At 35.4% G+C, this 19684-nt stretch overlaps 1 protein-coding gene and 1 long non-coding RNA gene across 2 annotated transcripts; both read right to left on the minus strand.

Moving 5' to 3' along the window:
- Positions 1–7855: 7855 nt before the first annotated feature.
- Positions 7856–8723, minus strand: LOC115874451. The gene is made up of 3 exons (XR_004048849.1): positions 8665–8723; positions 8064–8233; positions 7856–8007 (listed from the first exon to the last, which is right to left on the minus strand). It is a non-coding gene; the product is annotated as an uncharacterized LOC115874451 (long non-coding RNA).
- Positions 8724–12728: 4005 nt separating this feature from the next.
- On the minus strand, positions 12729–18683 carry LOC115874804 (homocysteine-responsive endoplasmic reticulum-resident ubiquitin-like domain member 2 protein). Its single transcript, XM_030890090.1, has 3 exons — positions 18385–18683; positions 17652–18103; positions 12729–14513 (listed from the first exon to the last, which is right to left on the minus strand). Exons 1-3 carry the CDS (start codon positions 18553–18555, stop codon positions 14030–14032), a joined length of 1107 nt encoding a protein of 368 aa, XP_030745950.1. The 5' UTR covers positions 18556–18683; the 3' UTR covers positions 12729–14029.
- Between the last annotated feature and the right edge of the window lie 1001 nt (positions 18684–19684).

The raw sequence follows: 19684 nt of genomic DNA on the forward strand, positions 1-19684 counted from the left end.
CTTCTTCTCCCGGTCGGCAACCAAATTTCAGATCACAGGGTAGGCGCACTTCCCGTCCCATAACGATGCTGGCTGGAGTTTGCCCTGTAGATTCTTGGACGGATGAACGGTAGGCCAACAGGAACAGGTGAAGAAATTTGTCCCAGTCTCTTTGGTGGTCAGAGACTACTTTGGCCAGATAACGGTTGATAGTTCTGTTCATGCGTTCAACCATCCCATCGGATTGTGGATGTAGAGCAGTCGTCCTGGTCTTGCGGATGTTCAGGACTTCACAGACGCCTTGGAACAGATTGGACTCAAAGTTTCTTCCCTGATCTGAATGAAGCTCCATGGGAACACCAAACCTGCAGATCCATTCTTTAACAAGGGCATCAGCAATCGTGGACGCTTCTTGATTTGGCAACGCGTAGGCCTCGACCCATTTGCTGAAGTAATCCATTACTACCACAATGTATTTGTTGCCATCGTTCGTCTCCGGGAAAGGACCAGCCACGTCGATCGCTATTCGTTCGAAGGGACTACCAACATTGTACTGGCGCATAGGGGCTTTACCACGCTTTTGTGGCCCATTGATGGCTGCTCAAATGTCACATTTCTTACACCAGGCCCTCACATCTTCTTTGCAGTTCACCCAGTAGAACCGTTCACGCAGCTTGCCAAGTGTCTTGGTAACACCAAGATGTCCACCGCTGGTTCCATTGTGAACTTCTTGTCCAAGACTTCTGGGACTCTCTTCTTTGGAATGACGATCTGCCTTCTCTCTTCTTGTCCCTCCGGTCTCTCGATCACACGGCGAAGTAGTCCGTTATCTATTACCAAGGAATTCCACTGAGCCCAGTACGACTTTACGTTCGGCGAATATCTGCAAACTTCTTCCCACGTTGGTCTTTGGCCTGCGTTTTTCCAGTTAATTACTAAACCTAATTCTGGGTCACTGGTTTGGTCATTTGCAAGATCTTCGGGTTGCCAACTATCATTAACCACAGTTGTTCTTAGTAGTTTCACTTCTTTCTCTTCAGCTCGGGAACAATGCTTACAATCCTTAGCGCAAGGTCTTCTGGAAAGTGCGTCGGAATTTCGATGGATTGTCCCAGCTCGATGTTCTGTGTCGAAGTCAAATTCTTGTAATCGTTCAATCCATCTAGCTACCTGCCCTTCAGGATTCTTAAACTGCAACAGCCATTTCAAAGCAGCATGGTCTGTTCTTAACAAGAACTTTCTTCCATAGAGATACTTGTAGAAGTGTTCCACTGCTTTAACTACAGCTAGTAATTCTCGTCTGGTTACACAGTAGTTCCTTTCCGGTTTCGACAAGGTCTTACTAAAATAATCAATTACTTTTTCTTGACCATCCTGGATCTGAGACAGAACAGCGCCTAACCCAACATTGCTAGCGTCGGTATCCAATATAAAGTTTCCGTTGCCAAGAGGATAGCTAAGTATGGGCGCACTAGTCAGGGCCTTCTTCAATCTTCGGAATGCCTCGTCAGAATCTGAGTCCCAAGAGAAACGCCTTTCGCCTTCGGTAAGTCTGGTCAATGGTTTTGCGATGGTGGCGAAACCTTGTACATAGCGGCGATAGTATGTGCATAGTCCCAAAAAGCTTCGTAGTTCATGTTTGTCTTTGGGTATCGGCCACTCTTCCACTGTCTTGGTCTTCTGTGGATCTACCGCAACTCCCTGGGAGGAGACTACATGGCCCAAGTAGTGTACCTTTTCTTGACACAGATGACATTTCTTGGGGCTAAGTTTCAAACCAGAGCTCCCTAGTCGCTTGAAAACTTCTTCCAAATTCTTCAGATGATCGTCAAAGGATTTCCCAACCACTATGATGTCATCCAGGTACACTAAACAGATAGTCCAGGATAGTCCCTTTAACACAGACTCCATTAGTCTCTCAAAGGTAGCTGGCGCGTTGCACAATCCAAAAGGCATGACGGTAAATTGCCACAGTCCGGAGCCCACCGAGAACGCCGTCCTCTCTATCTTTCGGCGCTATGTCGACTTGCCAGTATCCACTCTTCAGGTCTAAGGTAGAGAATATAGTCGATCTCGCCAGCGTGTCTAGAGTATCGTCTATCCTCGGCAGGGGATAGCTATCTTTCTTGGTAACATTATTAAGCTGCCGATAATCAACACAGAACCTGGTGGTACCGTCTTTCTTCTTTACTAGTACTACCGGCGATGTCCACGGGCTGTTAGATGGTTCGATGACACCCTCTTCTTTCATTTCTCGAAGGATTTTGTCAGTTTCTTCACGTTTGGCGAGCGGCAGTCTTCTCGGATTTTGTTTGATTGGTCGTGCATCTCCGGTGTCAATTTTATGTTGTACTAAATTGGTACGACCTCTATGTCCTGCTTCTCCTTTATCAAACACATCTTGATACTTGATTATCAGGTTTCTCAATTTTCTACTATCTTCGGGAAATAATCCCTTAACGTTTACTAACTCCTTAACCATTTTGTCCGGAATTTTTGAAATCGAAACTTTGGAGGCTTCCACGCTTCGAATGACTGAGGAGGCCGAACAACAGTACCCTAACAGGGTTCCCTTCTTCAAGGATACAGAATGATAATTCGTGTTCATTACTCTTACCGGTACAGACTTCTTCGCTCGTAGCAGGGGTTTTCCAACAGCGACCCCTCGTCCTATTTCGCTGTCATGGTTCCTTGGCTCCAACAGAATAATACTCCCATTATTCGTTTTACCTTCCAGGCGACCATCCAAAAATATCTCACAGCGCTCAGGGATCGAAACATCTTCTGCTACTACCACGCGAAGCGTCTCCTCACATTTTCGATGTAGAACCACTTCTTCTTCATTTATTTTCAAAATTTCTTGTTTGAGGTTTAGTTCAAAACCTCTAGTGGTCACGATGTCCATTCCGAGAATAAGTTCATCTTCGATGTCTGCTACTAACACTCGATGATTAAAACAGGTGCTTCCGATAACAAAATTAAGATCTACCTCTCCATGGATGAGAGCGCAGCTTCCTGTAGCTGTACGTAGTCGCCATTGTGTTGTTTTAATCCTTTTTGATGTTTTAAGGATATCCGGCCTGATGATCGTTTTGGTCGCACCCGTATCCAACAGCATGGTCCGTAACTCTCCATCCACGAAACTAGCCACAAAAATGCTGTTGAACTTGTGTTGTAGCGATGCGACTTGAACAGTTTTCGTTGGAACCTGTTGGGTACTGCTCCATATGTGTCCCTTTGATTCGACACTTGGCGAAACCGAGTCCACGTCTTTTTCTTGACAGTGACTTCTTACGTGTCCTGCCTGGCCGCAATTCCAGCAACAAGTCGGTCCTTTCTTGCCCATGTACTCCTCCATGACTTTCCGTACAATGCTTTCCACGGATTTGTCGGAACATTGGTTGACCGCCCGTACTCTCACTAGAGACCGAGAACTGTTTCGCGGCCTCAAATTCTAGGGCACGTGCTAAAGCATCCACCAAGCGCGTTGGGTGGGCTAGAAGAAGCACTTGCCTTGTCTCGCTGTCACGTAAGCCGTCGGAGAATGCCTGTACTGCCAACCGCTCCATAACATTCTCGGGCGTAGCAGGGTACGCAAGTTGAACGAGGCGGGCTACGTCGGCTTCAAACTCCTGCAGAGACTCATTTAACTTTTGAATGCGATTTTTTAGCTGGTAATGATAGACATGTTCCAAATGAGCTTGGCCGTACCTCATTTCTAAATGTCGTACCAATTGCTGATAATCTCCCTGTTCCGATGGTGACAGTCAAAGCGGTAGCTTTTTCAGCGATTGTCCAGCCGTTTGCTCTCGCAGCGGCTTCAAATTGGCAAAAGTAGTTGGCCCAAGCGGGTTTTCCGTCAAACTGTGGAGGTTTCATAACTGATTTTGAAGTATACCTATTTTCGACTAGTTTCGGTCCCTCCGATGTTTCTTGACATTTTGGTGAATTTGACTTCGCTATTTCTTCTTTTAAAATTTCGATTTTTCTATTTACATCTTCCTCAATCTCTGTTATTTTATCTTGTGTATCTATTATCTTCTTTTCTAATTCCCTGGAATTTTCTGTTATCTTTTCTTCTAAATTAAGTATTTTATTATTAAAGCTGGCCTGTATGTCTTTAGAATTTTCTGCGATCTTATCTTCTAAAATATTAATTAAATCCTGGGAATTTTCCATAATTTTATCTTTCAAACTGTCTTCTAATTTTTGAGAATTCTCTGTAATGTTATTGTTCAAACTGTCTTCCAAGTTAATTATCTTACTGTTCAAATTGTCGTTTAAATTTTCTTGCAAATTTTTCAATGACGAGTCAAGATCACCTTCTAACTCAAAACAAAATGTGTCAGGATCCTCACCTTCCTCGATCAGAACATCTCTTAGTCTTGCTTGTAAAATGCTTTTTTTCCATCTGTCTCACATTCTCTCTCTTCCAGTATGCATTTTAATTCCGACACTTTCAAGTCCTTCAACAATTTTTTCGAAGCCATTTTCAGTCTTTTTATTTTTCTAGTCACACACACGCCACACTTGACACCAGTTGTTACGTTTTTTCGTCGGTTCCGTGTGGATAGAAAGTCACAATTTATTTAAACACTATTTATTTAACACTAATTAACAAAAACAATAACGATAAAAGACTTATAGAACTATTTACAAACGATTTATAACTAAGAATTTATTTTGAATTTTAGCGCGTCAACTGTATATTTATAACTGCCCTCTCTAGGCCACAGCCGCCGGCTTTTATACCTACAGTTAAAGCTTACTAGAATAGTCCATAGATCGTTAGGTGCATAGAGAAGGTTTTCGAATGTTCTCGTATGTACTACTCCATTCCAGTGGGACTCGATCCTTCTCGAATCTTCGAATGAAGCATTGCGGTGTCTATGCGATGTTAAGGTCATCCGAGGGCGGGCCATATTGTTAGGTTAGGTCGAGTCCACAACGGTCCGCAACAATATTCTTTCGGTGACGATTGGCAAGTAGCAAGCGGCGAGCGATTCGCTTGATCCTTGATCACTTGATTTAGTTTATTTCGAAGCATTGTCGATGTAGGTCGTAAAATTTTGTCCCTCAGATACGCAACGGATAAATATATATATACGGCGTCGTATAAATTTGCTACCTGCAATGTATGTAGAAAATTCGCTCGTCATTTTATCGAGTATGTCACATTAAAATCGGATTTCAATTTATTTCGTTCTAGGATAGCTTGCGTTCGTCGCTCGTAACTCGTCACTTGCATCGCTCGTTCATAATCGAGCGATGTCGATTATTTCAATAATCGAGTACTCGAGCGAATTTTCGCTCGAATTATCCTGTCACTAGTTCTGACAGTTGTATTTAATTCTATAATAATAAAATTATATAAGAGTTTCTTGCATTGAACTGCTATATAGAAATTAATTCCACATTGCAAAACAACCTGCTCTTACTACCGTTTTTTTTTCGGAATCCGGCTTTAATTTGCATTCTGACGCCTCGTGGACTTGGCAAGTACGCCAATATTTGCGTACTTGGCAAGTATACTATATTTGTAAACAACATTTTTTTGCAACAAGCTTGGCGCTCACGCGGCGTGACGACTGACAGATAATTGCACAAATAAACTGCTCACGCGACATGGCAAGTATATCCCAATAACAAATGTTTGTACAAGTACATATGAGTCGTGAGTCGTGAGAATCCGCCTTTAGATAAATAGTAAAGAAGGCTAACAAAAAAGTTTATTGAGTGCCTTACATCCACATAACCAGTTTCACTTAAACATTTTCAATAAAATGACGAATACACGATTTTCATTTAGTATTAATTATATTCAAAATATCCTTTGGAGGTCCTTTTTCAACAGTTGTTTTAAAGAAGGCGTCCATTCTTCTCAAAGAGACCTGGTTTTAAATTAAAGAGAAGTATAAAAAAGATTCAAAGTCTATATTAAGTTAAACAGTGACACGTGTTTCGCTCACACGAGCATCATCAGACAAATACAATAAAAGTCAATCCACACACACGATCATATTTTACATATTAAAACAAGACTGAAGGATGATTGCAAAATTATTTCTATTTTACAGCCGCACTATCAGAATCGACCGTCGCCGTCGGGACGCGCGAGGATATTTTTTATTTTATACCGCGAACGAGACGACCCAACGACTAAAACAGCGAACGAGAACTTGGAAGACTCCATCCGTAACCTGGAATGGAAATCCTCTGCAACGGTCTAAGGGTACAAACATAGTGGGGCATCTTGATGCGATGCTCGCCACGATGCATATCCTACGCGCACTTACGCGCCGTTTTAAAACAGTCCTTAAAACGTGCCGAGAAAAATGAAGGATTTTTCTTGATATAAGTAAAACAATCTTCGCGGAATTTTTAACAGGACACTGACTCCTCAACGAACACCTCAGTAGACTGAAGCACAGACTGAAGCTAAAAAAAAACGGCGAATGCAGATTCTGTGAGGAGACACCGGAACACCTCATCACTGAGGTGTGCCGAGACGACAACCATTCGTGCCATAAACTTTCGACGACTGATATCGGAAATGGAGAACTACCCTATATAAAATCGTCTCAGATACTGGCTTTTGTCAGGTACCTGGGACTGTATGATGAGTTATATAATAACTCAAGAAAGGGGGACACAATAGATCTGCAAGGTCGCGGTGATTATAACCTTCCATTATAGAGAAAGTAATAAATTATATAAATAAAAATAGTAATATAAATTTATTATCTTTCTCTATGCCTCCTACTCGTTCTATCAAAACGCCCGTCATTTTGGACGGTCCAATTTACAGTAACCGAACAGTATGCCGATTAGATTTGCCGTGGATTTGCCCGATTTTACATGATATTAATATTTCATTAGTGCAAAACAGTGCACCAATAAAGCGAACAATTTGAACGCCAAAGTATAGAAATGAGTACCTACAACTCAATATGGTACCTACCCAGATAGCACATTTACGTTCTTTTCATATGCGTAGCAAGTGACTTGAAGAACAACAATGTTCTATTCACATTCCTTTTTTTCATTGGGAACATATATGACACATGAATAGCAGAGATTACGTTCCACCCATAGGTTCCACCCTATTCAAGTGATATAGAAGTGCGTTTCACATTCCAAGATATATTGTATGAACGTGAATTATATGTTCGTAAAAGAATGTATTTAAAAATAATATTCCAATTATATGATATTCATGTTTTTAATATTCTATATTTATGCTTTTCATATGTTTTTCATATTTTTTTTGTTATCTACAGAGGCAAAATAAAACACTAATTTACCACAATACACCAAAACACTTTACCTTTGCACAGGACGCGCGTTTCGCTAACCATGTTAGCATCATCAGCAGATGGTCAAAATTTAAGTTTTAATCATCTGCTGATGACGCTAAGATGATTAACCAAACAAGCGTCCAGTTCAAAAGTAAAGTGTTTTGGTATATTGTGGTAAATTAGTGTTTTAATTTGCTGTTGTAACACCAAAGATTCCAACCCTCAACTCTGTATCTACTGGGTGTCCTGTATAAGGATGCTCTGTATCAATATCCTATAAACTATAGATATAGATACAATTTTTTTCATATTTAGCAATTTTTATATCTCTTAAAATCTATAGGATACCTATACAGTACATTCATATCTGGAACACACTACAAACAATTTGCTGAAATTAAATAATTTGGTGTGTAATAATCAAAAATTAACTAATAAATAGAACGGTTAAAAATAATAGGTAAGAATAAAGACGAACTTGAGTAATATATGTTTATTAATTAAAAATATTTTAATATAACGATATACATCGATATTATCTTCTATGTCTATGTTTCTATATTCTCTTGTTACCCTTCTGAAATAATATCAGCAGAATTATACTGTTCAAATAAATTTGCACAACTTACCTTTGTATTTTTTAATCTTTCTTTTGTTTTTACAAGCCATATTTTAATTGTATTGATAATTTCGGTTTCTTTTGACTCTTGAAATTGACCTTTCATGGAGTCTAAAATAGATGTTATTACAGTCTTTGCAACACCAAATATCTTTAAGTTCAGATACCTAAAATTGCTTTTGGCCACTAACAATGATTTCAAACTTCTCTTCTGTTTGGCCCCATCCCAAGAATATTTTTGTGCAATTTCATTGCCAAGAACCTTATACAGCACTTTCCTTGTACTTTGTGCTACTCCTGAACCACCAAGTCTAGATAATTCTCGAACCTAATAATTCTAAAAAATAACTTTCTCTTAAAAAATAAAAAATTACACAATAAATGATTATAGAAGAGCCTACATAAATACTATATTGTAGGAAATTTCAGCACTGGAACTACACTTATTAGAACAGAAATCTTCAATGATACTACCAGAGATACTACTACTTTGATGATGTACAGAGGATAATAAAGAATCACTTTGGTCTGAATCCAGTTTAATGTACAATATTGAAGTCATATTTGCGTAACATTGACTTAATAATATCTTGGCTCCTTTTTTTTGGTTGAATTTTAAAATATTTTTTAGTATAACCTATTTTTTTTCGAGGTCTCATGGTTTTAGAACATTAAATTAACTCCCCTTAAAATAGATACTGAAAACACAAACATAACAAGAACTATTTTACCGATTCTATCCTTAAAATAATTATTTGCATCACTTACCTTTACGTTATCTCCAGTTATCTCAGTGTTTTAATTATTAAAATAGTTTGGATGAAGCACGTTTACGCATACGTTTACGTTCATAGTTCACTTTTCATTTGCTGTTGTTTGTTACGCGTCGATTACACGGAGCGAGTTTACACGCCGCTAGTGCGCTATTTTACTATCCGCTAGTAAACTAGCTCTGTGTAATCGAGGCAGCGTGTAAACTAGCCGGATAGTTTACTCGCTAAAATGCGGGCTAGTAAAGTTGAAGACCGGTCAACTTTACTAGCTACTGGCTGGCTTATTTACTATCCGGATAGTAAAAAAGTAGCGTGTAATTATATCAGATAGTAAACTATCCATAAAAAAATCAGAAAGTTGGTGACCAGTATTAAATTTGTGATGAAGCGTATTTATTTTCATTTCGAAAATGCCTAAAATGTCTAAAGAAATACTTCGTGGATGTGCTTCGGTTCTTGGGGCTATATTTCAGGAAGAATTAAAAAACTTTCCAAAAAAGAAAAAAGAAATGGATAAGAAATTAAAATATATTTCCAAAAACTTTGTAATATTATTTGCGTTCCACTTCATCTCGATAAACACAACAACACAACAGGTTCGCAAGCTTGGGACGGCTTGTTACTAGCCACGTGCAATCATGGTAGCTTTTTTACACGCCGTGTTCGGACTAGCGAGATAGCATACAAGCGCACTAGCGGCGTGTAAACTCGCTCCGTGTAATCGACGCTTTAGGTTATGTTATGGATGTAGGATTCGAATCGATTTCAATCGAAGATCGATCTTTTTATCCAAAAAATCGATTAAAATCTATCGAGTTTTATCAAACTATCTATTGGTATAATCGATCTTTTTATTTCATATTGGAAGATCGTTTTTATTTATAAAGTTTTACAGGTTTATTTATTTGTTAGAATAAGAAACACTGTATTTTTGCTTGAATATTTGTTTACAGTGCATCTATATACACTAATATATAAAATCCCTAATTATTTAATACACAAAAATTTAATAGTACGAAAATATACAAATATAATGTATTGTATTCATTTTTTCATTTCGAAATCATTTTTATTCTCCTTTATTTTTATTCAGATATTGATATGTTTAGAACGTGAATAGCAGATACTTAAAATTTATTGTAAACCATAATTTAAGAAGATATTCTAAGGTAATATACCTTTAAATCACATTCATAGTAGAATGTACTATTCATATGCCATACTTATTAAAAAAAGAATATACTTATAAGAACTTAGGAGGAATATTCTTAGAATGTAAATGTTCCTTTTGTGCTATCTGGGCTACTTTCGAACATGCGTCGGTCAAGTAGAGCTGTAGCATCGTAGACACTGAAATATTCAACAAAGTATATAACTGAAAAATTAATTCAACTGTAACTTTAAAATATTTTACTAAGTTACCTACTTAAATTGTTTTTGCGGTTAGGTTTCCCGGTCGCTTTTCCAACGACTTGTGCACAGGGGGTCCCATTTTAGTTGAAATCATAAAGGTGCGTATTCATTATCCGCACGAACGAACGAACGAACGAATGAAAGTGCGGTATATTTAGACGGGGACCGAACGCATGCGGCCGTTCGTTCGTTCGTTCGCTCGACCATCCGTTTCGAGTCGGTACATCAAAGGCGTTCGCCAACAAATGCCTCCGGTCTTCTCGTGCGGTCCTATGGTGCGGTCCCCGTCCATACCACTAGCGTACATTCGTTCGTTCGTTCGTGCGGATAATGAATACGCACCTTAAGGTATCTCCATTATTCGTGAAGATAGAAGGGTGCGGTTTGCACAAACCTGTGGCACTTTTTGGTCAAACGGAAGATGCTGTCAACAAAATTTTCATAGCCCTCTTCGTTTCTGAGCTACAGCGTCTTTTCGAAAATTTTGCAATTTGGGACAGCCCCTGTATCGCCGTTACTAGGGATGAAAACTGATTCTTGTAGAACTTTTTACGTAGAATACAGTGGCATAGTCTGTTTTATACTACGTTAAATAGTGAAAATTAATATAGAGTGTTAGATCACATACTTTATAAATACACAGGGTGTTCCATTTAAGAAAACATAACTTCAGTTCATATGTTTAAAAATATTATTTTCGTAGAATAACAGCCGCACCCTTCTATCTGCACGAATAACGGAGATACCGTATGATTTCAACCAAAATGGGACACCCTGTACTCTGTGACATACAGGGTCCGGTGGGAGTGCGGCGTAGCTCCTATAATAAATAACTTAGAACTTCTGTATAGATGTCCGACGTACTGTCTATACTCTGTATACCAATTACAAATGTTTGTCAAGTACTTGTACAAGAGTCGTGAGAATTCACCTTTAAATTAGAAATGACGATCGACGATATCCCAATTATGCCAATTGGATGCGGTTTTTTTTGATCATACGTTATTACCAGAGACAAGTTATCTGGTATTACCTTGTTCATTAAGAAAGGTATGTATTAAGCTATATACTCACTATGCGCTAGCCGCATTCGGTTCAAAAACTGGCCGAAATGGTTCTTCAATAATATTGCAAACATTGCCCAAATATTACCATTAATTACTGATTCCGTGAAGAATATCACAGAGAAAGGAAGATATAACTTCAATGGGGCTTAATAAAAATAATAAATAAACTGTTATAAAGATTTCTTTATTTTTTTATACAACTAAATCACATTCTTTTTTAAAGCTAGACAAATTAATATATTTACACCTAGTATATAAGAATATTTATACAGATTATTATTATGAAGCCATAATATTTATGTAGGTATACATATATTTCTCTTTACTACATACAGAATACAGATCTACTTATAAGAAACTAAAATATTAACAAATGCATATAATATGTATGTATAAAGTACAATTTATTATTTTTATCTCTATTTAATATGCAAAAGAAGCAAGAACAAAGGTATTTAAAATGTGTATTTCCTTTAATAAAAATATATGAAAGGAAAAATGTTTCGATTTAATCTTTTTTTGTACATCAGGTACAATATTATTAAATAGTACGTTGCAAAACTAATTTTATTACTATGGTTTAGTGAAATCAAATTGTATTTTTGGTGGGAAAGCTTTGAGGTAGAGTGGGCGCATTAAGAAGGATCCAGGAGCGTCATCAGTAAAGTGACTGCATAACGACCACCTCTTGCTTGCGATGTGACGGTTCGATGATCAATGACCGTGAGCTTAGATATTTTTATTTTTTATTTTAAAGCGGTTAAATAATATTTCGAATTATTTCGCGCGGCATTGTCTAACTACAAGGAGGCGTTCACCGGTAAAATATTGATGGTTCCTTCGTAAAACGTGCCTACTCTAGTTTTGACTTATTTCGTTCTTTGTGTTTTTTTTGGGGCGCTGAATCCGAATATGAAGTTTGCTAGCGAAAGAAAATTCAAAAAGACGTAAAAATATTGTAATTTTTGCGTTTTTTTGAGTAAATGCATTTTTTTCAAAAATAATACTTGTATATACAAATTAAAAGTACACAAAACCTCGTACAAATTCAGTTCTTGATGTTTTTTTCCTCACACAATGATGTCATCTTAAGTCCAAAAAATACATTATCTGTCTATTTTACGATAGCAATTCGTTGCAAAAGTGAGGTTGTATTGTAATTATAATTCTATCTGAACAGAGTTGTTCATTATTGCAATAGTTTATGAATTATCATTATGTGCTCTATACTTTTCATACATGATCGATAAAAAACGGCGTCAGTGATTATATCGTCCTATTGCTGCCAAAAGTCACTAACTAACATTTCTCCGAACAACCAAATTCAATCACTAACTATGTTTTGAATCGGAGAATCGATTGCAAAAGTCATTAACTACGATTTCTGGCTATTTATGTTTTATTTTAATACCGAATAGTTACTAACTATAACATCTTTATGCAATGCAATTCATCTTTAGACGCATTTTTCTCGGAAGTAATAAAAAGTAAGTTAGTGACTTTTGGCAGCAATGGGACGATATGGAAAATGTCATCGATCGTCATTTCCAAGCCAACTGCACGCCGTATTTTTTTTTGATATCATACGATACATATCTCTTCCTTAGAATATCTCTTCTAACAAGTGACACTGGATGCTTTTATCTGCAACTCTACCTACTTATATTTACGCATAATTTAAGTATGTTTTGGAGTAGAAAAAGTAGGTATTTGCGGAGACAATAAAAAAACGCTAATTTTCCACTGGCTGTTTGTAGTGCTCGAACAGTTCTTCAGAGAAAAAAAATTAAACAATGAAAATGATAGCAAATTATATATGTATGTTCTTTAATTTTGAAGAGAAATATTAATTACGAAAAGCTGGTAGTTTAGAGTTATAAACAAAAAATAGCAAAAAAGAATTTTTTCTACTTTTTAGCAATTTTTCCATGTTACGTCACGAAATTTTTTTGGCAAACCTCAGATTCGAATTCAGCACCCCATAAAACATAATACATAGAAGAAATAAGAACTACCTAAAAATTTTCCCCTAAAAGGAATTTTTGAGTAGGTACAATAATTATTGGAAAATTGATGACAAATCTTATAAAAAGTATTTAATACAAGGTACGAAAAAACACCACTTTATTAATCATTTAATATAAAATTCTTCTGTTTATTGATACTCATTCAAAAAGTGAGCATTATTTAATATTTTTTAGATTCAAAATTGAATATTATTAGTTTTCAAAAGTGTTAATCTGTCCATTATCTTAAGATTCTTAAATTTGTATGGAATTAAAATTTTTTTAATTTTCTAATACACAGGGAAACAATACCTATTATATTCACAAACCCTATTCCCCCTATAATGCAAATTCTGCCTTCAGAATACGTTCGGAATGGTCTCCTCGCATATAGCTATTATTACATGTATCACTTTTATCTGTTGCAGTAGAATATATAATATGTAATAATAAAAATTTCAGACTATTCATAGATTCTGAACAGAAACCCATAACCAAGAATAGAAACGAAATACAACCTATATGTCTCTCTAACTTCAAGATACTCAAGAGAGACATTCAATATCATTTTAACTTGGCAGGTAAATTATTTTTTGTATGTTGTCTGTTGAAATCTTTCCCGACTCGTTGAGTACAGATTTTTACAAAATTAGTTTAAACATATCCATTTATTTTAAAATTTAATATCTGGTATTTTTTAAAAACAAATCAAATCTATGTTGATACAATTTATAACTTAACATAAGCTTTAAATGTTAAAAGTTTTCACGTTATTCAATTAAAAAAGCAATTTGAATCTTATAATAATGAACAGATTAACACCATATCAAAATACACCTCCAAAATTTAGTAACCTTTACACCTCCAGCTGTTCTCACGCATTAATATTAGGAACCTCGGGTATCAGACTTGCAAAAAATGTAGTAATAAAGGTCCAAGCGACCGTAAGCCTAGTTGGGGCCTGTTCCTCCTCGACTCCCACGCCATCTGGCGTAACATTTATATTGTTATTATTTAGGTGTATATTACGGAAGAAACCAGTCTGATACAAATACAGTGCTATGACAAGGAATAGCACGAAGACAAACCTAACAGGGCTGGAATAGAAGTATACCACACTGAAGAGCACCAGGGCTCTGCTGAGCGTGTAGAAAATGTCCAGCCAATCGCGTTCTTCGTTGTTTTCGACTGGATTGGGGTTGGCCGCGGGTATCGGGTTTGGTGGGGCACCTTGGGCGGCCCCTCTAGCCCCAGCATCTTGAGGCTGGTTGTTGTTTTGAGGCGCTGTTGTTGTAGGGGGTGTGTTGCTGGGTGTGGGTATTGTTGGTTGAGTTGTTATTGGTGTTTGGCCAGCCGCTCTGAAATAAAACAAAAATTATAATAATTTTGCTATACTCAATAACTTTGTTTTGGTTTGGTATAATGAACAAATTAACAACCTATACAGGTTGTTAATTTGTTCATTACTCACGGCAAGAGCTTTATGGTTGAAATATGGCAACCTCGACTCGCTCGTCGATAGACGACGCGACGGGACGAGTCGGCAAAAAAATCAATAATGCATGCGTTCTCAATAGGCAGTGTTGCCATTCTGTTCCCCTATAAGTAACTGTCGAGTTAATAACCTGTATAATATTCAATTCATAAAGTAACTAAAATAAAAGAGTGTTTGAAAGGTTGTCTAACTTGGCCATAATGTTGCATAGTTCAGTTAGGGCTTCCAATGACTAAAGAATATAAGGATATGTAACGCCCATATACGGGCTGCAGCAGAATTTGTGACCTTAGACGCCTTTTCTTTTGGTGGAAAACAATGAGTCATCAGCTCGTCACAGCACAGCGACAATTTTAGCAATTTTTAATAGTTTGTGTGTAGTGAACTTTGTATAAACTTTATTACAATGCTGATTAGTTATTGAGCTTTCAAATGTAAAAGCAGCAGCGACAAGAAAGAGCCAGGAGTTACGTTTCATATGTAAATAAACAGTCCGCTCCACCTTTTTAGCGTTTTCTTAAGTTCTGTTATTGAATTCGATAATTATTTTTCTGATATTATATGTACTTGATGTGTGCTATACGTCGATACTAGTTTTGTACCATTTGTTAACATTTTAATACGTTTTTTTCGTAATTAATTAGTGTGATCCCACCGCCTACATCATAGGCGTAGTCAAAACATTTATCAAAAATATAGATATCCCTTCAACTAGCTAAGTTAAGAAAAAAATATGGCCACTGCACTATTTGGTGCCATGGTTACAATTTCGTCCTATTGCTGCCAAAAGTCACTAACATTTTTCCGAACCTGAAAATTCAATCACTAACTGTATTTTGAAGCGGAGAATCGACTGAAAAAGTAATTAACTACGATTTCTGGCTATTTATATTTTATTTTAATACCGAATAGTTACTAACTATAATATTTTTATGCAATGCAGTTCATCCTTAGACGCGTTTTTCTCGGAAGTAATAAAAAGTAAGTTAGTGACTTTTGGCAGCAATGGGACGATTTGCTCTCGGGTGTTATTTGTCCTTCAATTTTTTAGTCATTGAGGGCTCCAAAGCGTCGCCACCTGCTACCTGTCATGTGTTATGACAAGATTGATAAGTGACATCACAGCAAATTATTTGTATTTTGCAATTGTTTACTATTTTGTTTTGAATTTTGGAATTTTGTTACTATTTTGTGTAGCATATACTTTGTTTGTTTGTTTGTTTTGTGTTTGTGCGTACAGAAATTATGGAGGAAGTTTTATTTCCCGAGGAACCAGAGACCTTATATTTCTCTATGATTTTAACTTTATGCACAGATAACAAGATAAGATTATGTTATCTGTGCTTTATGTTTTGTGCTATGAGTTTTGCCGTCATCAAGTAATATTTTGTACAGCCGATGATGTGATTTGAACATGATCCAGGAAATGGTATCATGCAAAGCAAGTTGGATATGTAAAGACATTGCCCATCTCTGAACTCCGTGAACGTAAAAAGAACTGACTATAAATTCGCGCCTTAATTTCACAGTGTTGAACACTTGCTACCTCAACTGAACTTCAACTGCTAAGTTTATAAATCCCACTTAAAGGTGAATTCATTTTTGATGACGTCTTATTTAAATCTTAATCTGTTATAATAGCATAGATTGCAAACCCTGCGATCTTATATGCTTTGTTAGTGGCGTTGTTAAATACGTTTTATAATACTATAGGCATTATAGGTTAATCAAGGGGTAAACCGCTGGTGTATTTTGGTGTACAAGATGTTGGCATTTTTGGCATTTTCGTGGCATTATTGGTATTAGTACTAAATTATTTGGCATTACTTTGGCATTAGTGTACAGAAATTCGTCAGCGGTTTACCTCTTGAGGTTAATTCAGCATATATGTTTTATATTATTAAATTTAATTTAGCATTTAACTGTAAGCATTTCAAAAGTGTACAATAGTTTATACTTTTCAAATATTCCGTTTTTAAAAATAAATTTTCATTATATTTTTTGCAGGTTTGATTTTCGTAATATTATTAAAAATACATAAAAATTTTATATTCACATTTAAACTGCCCGCCTTTTATTGTGGTAGGTAATGCAGATACCTATTTTACCGATTATGTCTGTCATATTTCCATTAGTTCAGTTAGGGCTCAAGGGTGCGCTACAATCGATCCTCGTTATATGTTTATGTTGCCTACTCTTGACTATGGAAATGACAACTCTTTTATTTTATATTTCTCTATGATTCAATATTAATATTTATTGTGTAATTTTCTGTTCACATAATTAGATGCAATATTACAATAAATCATTTATGAATCTGTCACATGCTTAATTTAGTAAACTCACATGCACAGAGTTATGATTTATTATTAACAAAAAGGCAATAACTGATTTTGATATACATATTATAAAAAAAATATTTGTTATACATACTTATTGCTCTTTAATTATATTATTATATTATCAACAAATCTACATTAGAAAACACAATGTTGAAGTGGTTTTAATGGTACTATAATAAATTTATCATTCAAGTACTACTTCAAACAAAAATTAATATTACATAAGATAAAATAAAAGACACGTATGTCCTATTTGCAAATTCTATAAGAATAAATTTGAAAAATAATTGCTAGTTCTACACATTGAAATTAAAAAATACCCAATATACTTTCCCAGACTAGCAATTACCATATTCAGTTAATTAAAAAGTGTTTTAATGACCTTGAATTTTAATTTCCTTCCCCACTAAAATAAAGTATTTTGTGCTGATAAAAATACATTTAATTTTGTTTAGTGCTGTAATATTTTTTAAAAATTAAATTATAAAAAAGAGACAAACAAAAAATATTTTTAATTCAAAATTTAACAAATAAAAGCCTAGAAACTATATCTAAATACCTACATCTATCAAAAAGATGTAATATAATAATAATGATTTTTTTAAAATAATTTATTAAGTTTAACTTGATATTCATAATTACACCAAAATATTACTTACAGTTGCATGTACTGTGACATATACTGCATATATGCTTGCTGCATCCAGGCCATTTGCATCTGATACTGGTTCAAATTACTATAATCAGCAGGCTGAAACTGACCATTAGGCATTGTCCACTGAAACCCACTATTTGGAAACGTTGGAGGAACTCTGCTCTCACTAGCATTTGTACTCTGTGATCTTTGAGATGTCTGTGTACTAGTTTCAGCTGAAACATTACCAGAGCCTGTCGAACTAGTATTAGAATTTGCCTGTCTGCTACCTCCACTATTAGTTTCTGCCACCGGAGTAGAAGGTTTAGGTTTGGTATTCATTTTGATGTGTTTTGGGGTACAGACTAAATGAACTGTATGGGTGTCTTGACCTTCGTACTGCCTAAGAATGTCTTTTAGTACTAAAGAATCATTGAGTAACTGTCCGGAATAGATAAGTTTTTGTTCATGGTGTGGCTGAAATGGAACAAATTAAAGATTAGATTATTCCCTTATCTCAAATAAGTATGTCTGACAATTGTTTGTTTGGAATAGAGGAACAAAAAAACGTCAAATTATTTAAAATGTCAATTCTTAATCTCTGACCCTAGCCCCAGAGTAATTAGTATAATTTAATAATTTCTTTTGTAATTGATGGGCTTGGCAAGTTTATGTAATAATAAAATCTCTCTGTTCTTTCCTGGTTTGCTTTATTACATTTGTAGGTAATAAGCCGATATTTAACAGAACATACTTACAGGTTTACTTGGGTAAACTTCCGATAAATGTTGTTTCAATTTATTAATAGTCCATGACGTTTCACAAGTAATTTTTTGGTCTTCGATTTGTTGGTTTGGGGCCTTCACTATTAAAGTGACCGGTAATGATTCCATAGTTTCTTCTAGTTTTTTAAATGGTGAGATAAGCATACACAAATTAATCTATTATTATTGAGAATTTTGCGCCGTTTTGTTGGATTGTTATTTGCCTTCTACAACTAAATATATTGATATATCATGGATATATCTAACTGACCTGACAATTCTGACATTTTTGACACATATTAAACGTCATTTACCAACATTGTATTTGGCGCAATCCGATTGGACCGCGTCATGCATCACCTTACAAATTGATAATTTTTTAAGACGTATCACCTGTGGTATCACCCATGTATCACTTGTATTATTATTTACATTGAACTAAAATAACCAAAAATAGGTGTGTATTATGTGTGTATATCTTGCTTGTTGACGTATAATATTTTGTTTATTCTAAAATTCAAATTCTAAATAATGTAAAATTTAAATATGTTAGGCAACTAAATATACGTCAAATTAATAATTTTCAAATAAAAATGAATACCAGGGTAATACTGGTAATACTAATAATAATAATTATTAATAATACAATGTTGAGGTCCTGTTCTGTCGGGCCAACATGTTGAGGGTCTTTTCGGGTGTGGAATTAATATATACACTGTTGTTTTTAATATAACTTAACTTTAATTATGATGCAATAATTACAATAGGGACCCACGAGGGAAACTGGAAAATTAGATGTGTGATTAGATGTGTCGAAGAGATTAAAAGGTAAAGAGAGTAAAGACATGGTAAAGACCACGTAAAGACTGCAAAGAGAGTTGAAGAGCAAAGAGTAAAGCGTAAAGTGAAAGAGAAATATTATATTAATTTACTACTAATACAAAACAAAGTAAAACACGGCTAATGTAATATCCTGTTTATTGAAGAACAGCCTGGTGTTATATAATTCTAAATTTGGAGAAAGCGTTAAATAAAACTACAAATTTCAGATATTTTTATGTTTTATTTGATAGAATTTGCTAATATAATAAACTATAAAAAGATGGCATTCAAATTATTGTCAAGCGTCTCTATAGTCATATTTTTAAAATTTAATAAAAGGATTTAATCTTTACGTGTTTAACCTTTGTTTAACAATCACAAAATTTATATAATTATATTCCTTGCCAGTAACCAATATCTAGTATCATAAACTAGAAAAATAAACTAACCTTATTATTAATAATCCCAGTAG

Source organism: Sitophilus oryzae, unplaced genomic scaffold (genome assembly GCF_002938485.1).
Source record: "Sitophilus oryzae breed Bouriz unplaced genomic scaffold, Soryzae_2.0 scaffold_1297_pilon_pilon, whole genome shotgun sequence".
NCBI lineage: Eukaryota > Metazoa > Arthropoda > Insecta > Coleoptera > Curculionidae > Sitophilus > Sitophilus oryzae.

Bases quoted from the DNA above. Each gene is read 5' to 3' on its own strand.
- LOC115874804 (XM_030890090.1), bottom strand. From the start codon at position 18,555: ATGCTTATCTCACCATTTAAAAAACTAGAAGAAACTATGGAATCATTA. The intron at 18,104-18,384 runs GTAAGTATGTTC...GTTCCATTTCAG, and splicing joins AAGTTTACCCAAGTAAACCT to CCACACCATGAACAAAAACT. The intron at 14,514-17,651 runs GTAAGTAATATT...GTTTTATTTCAG, and splicing joins ATGTCACAGTACATGCAACT to AGCGGCTGGCCAAACACCAA.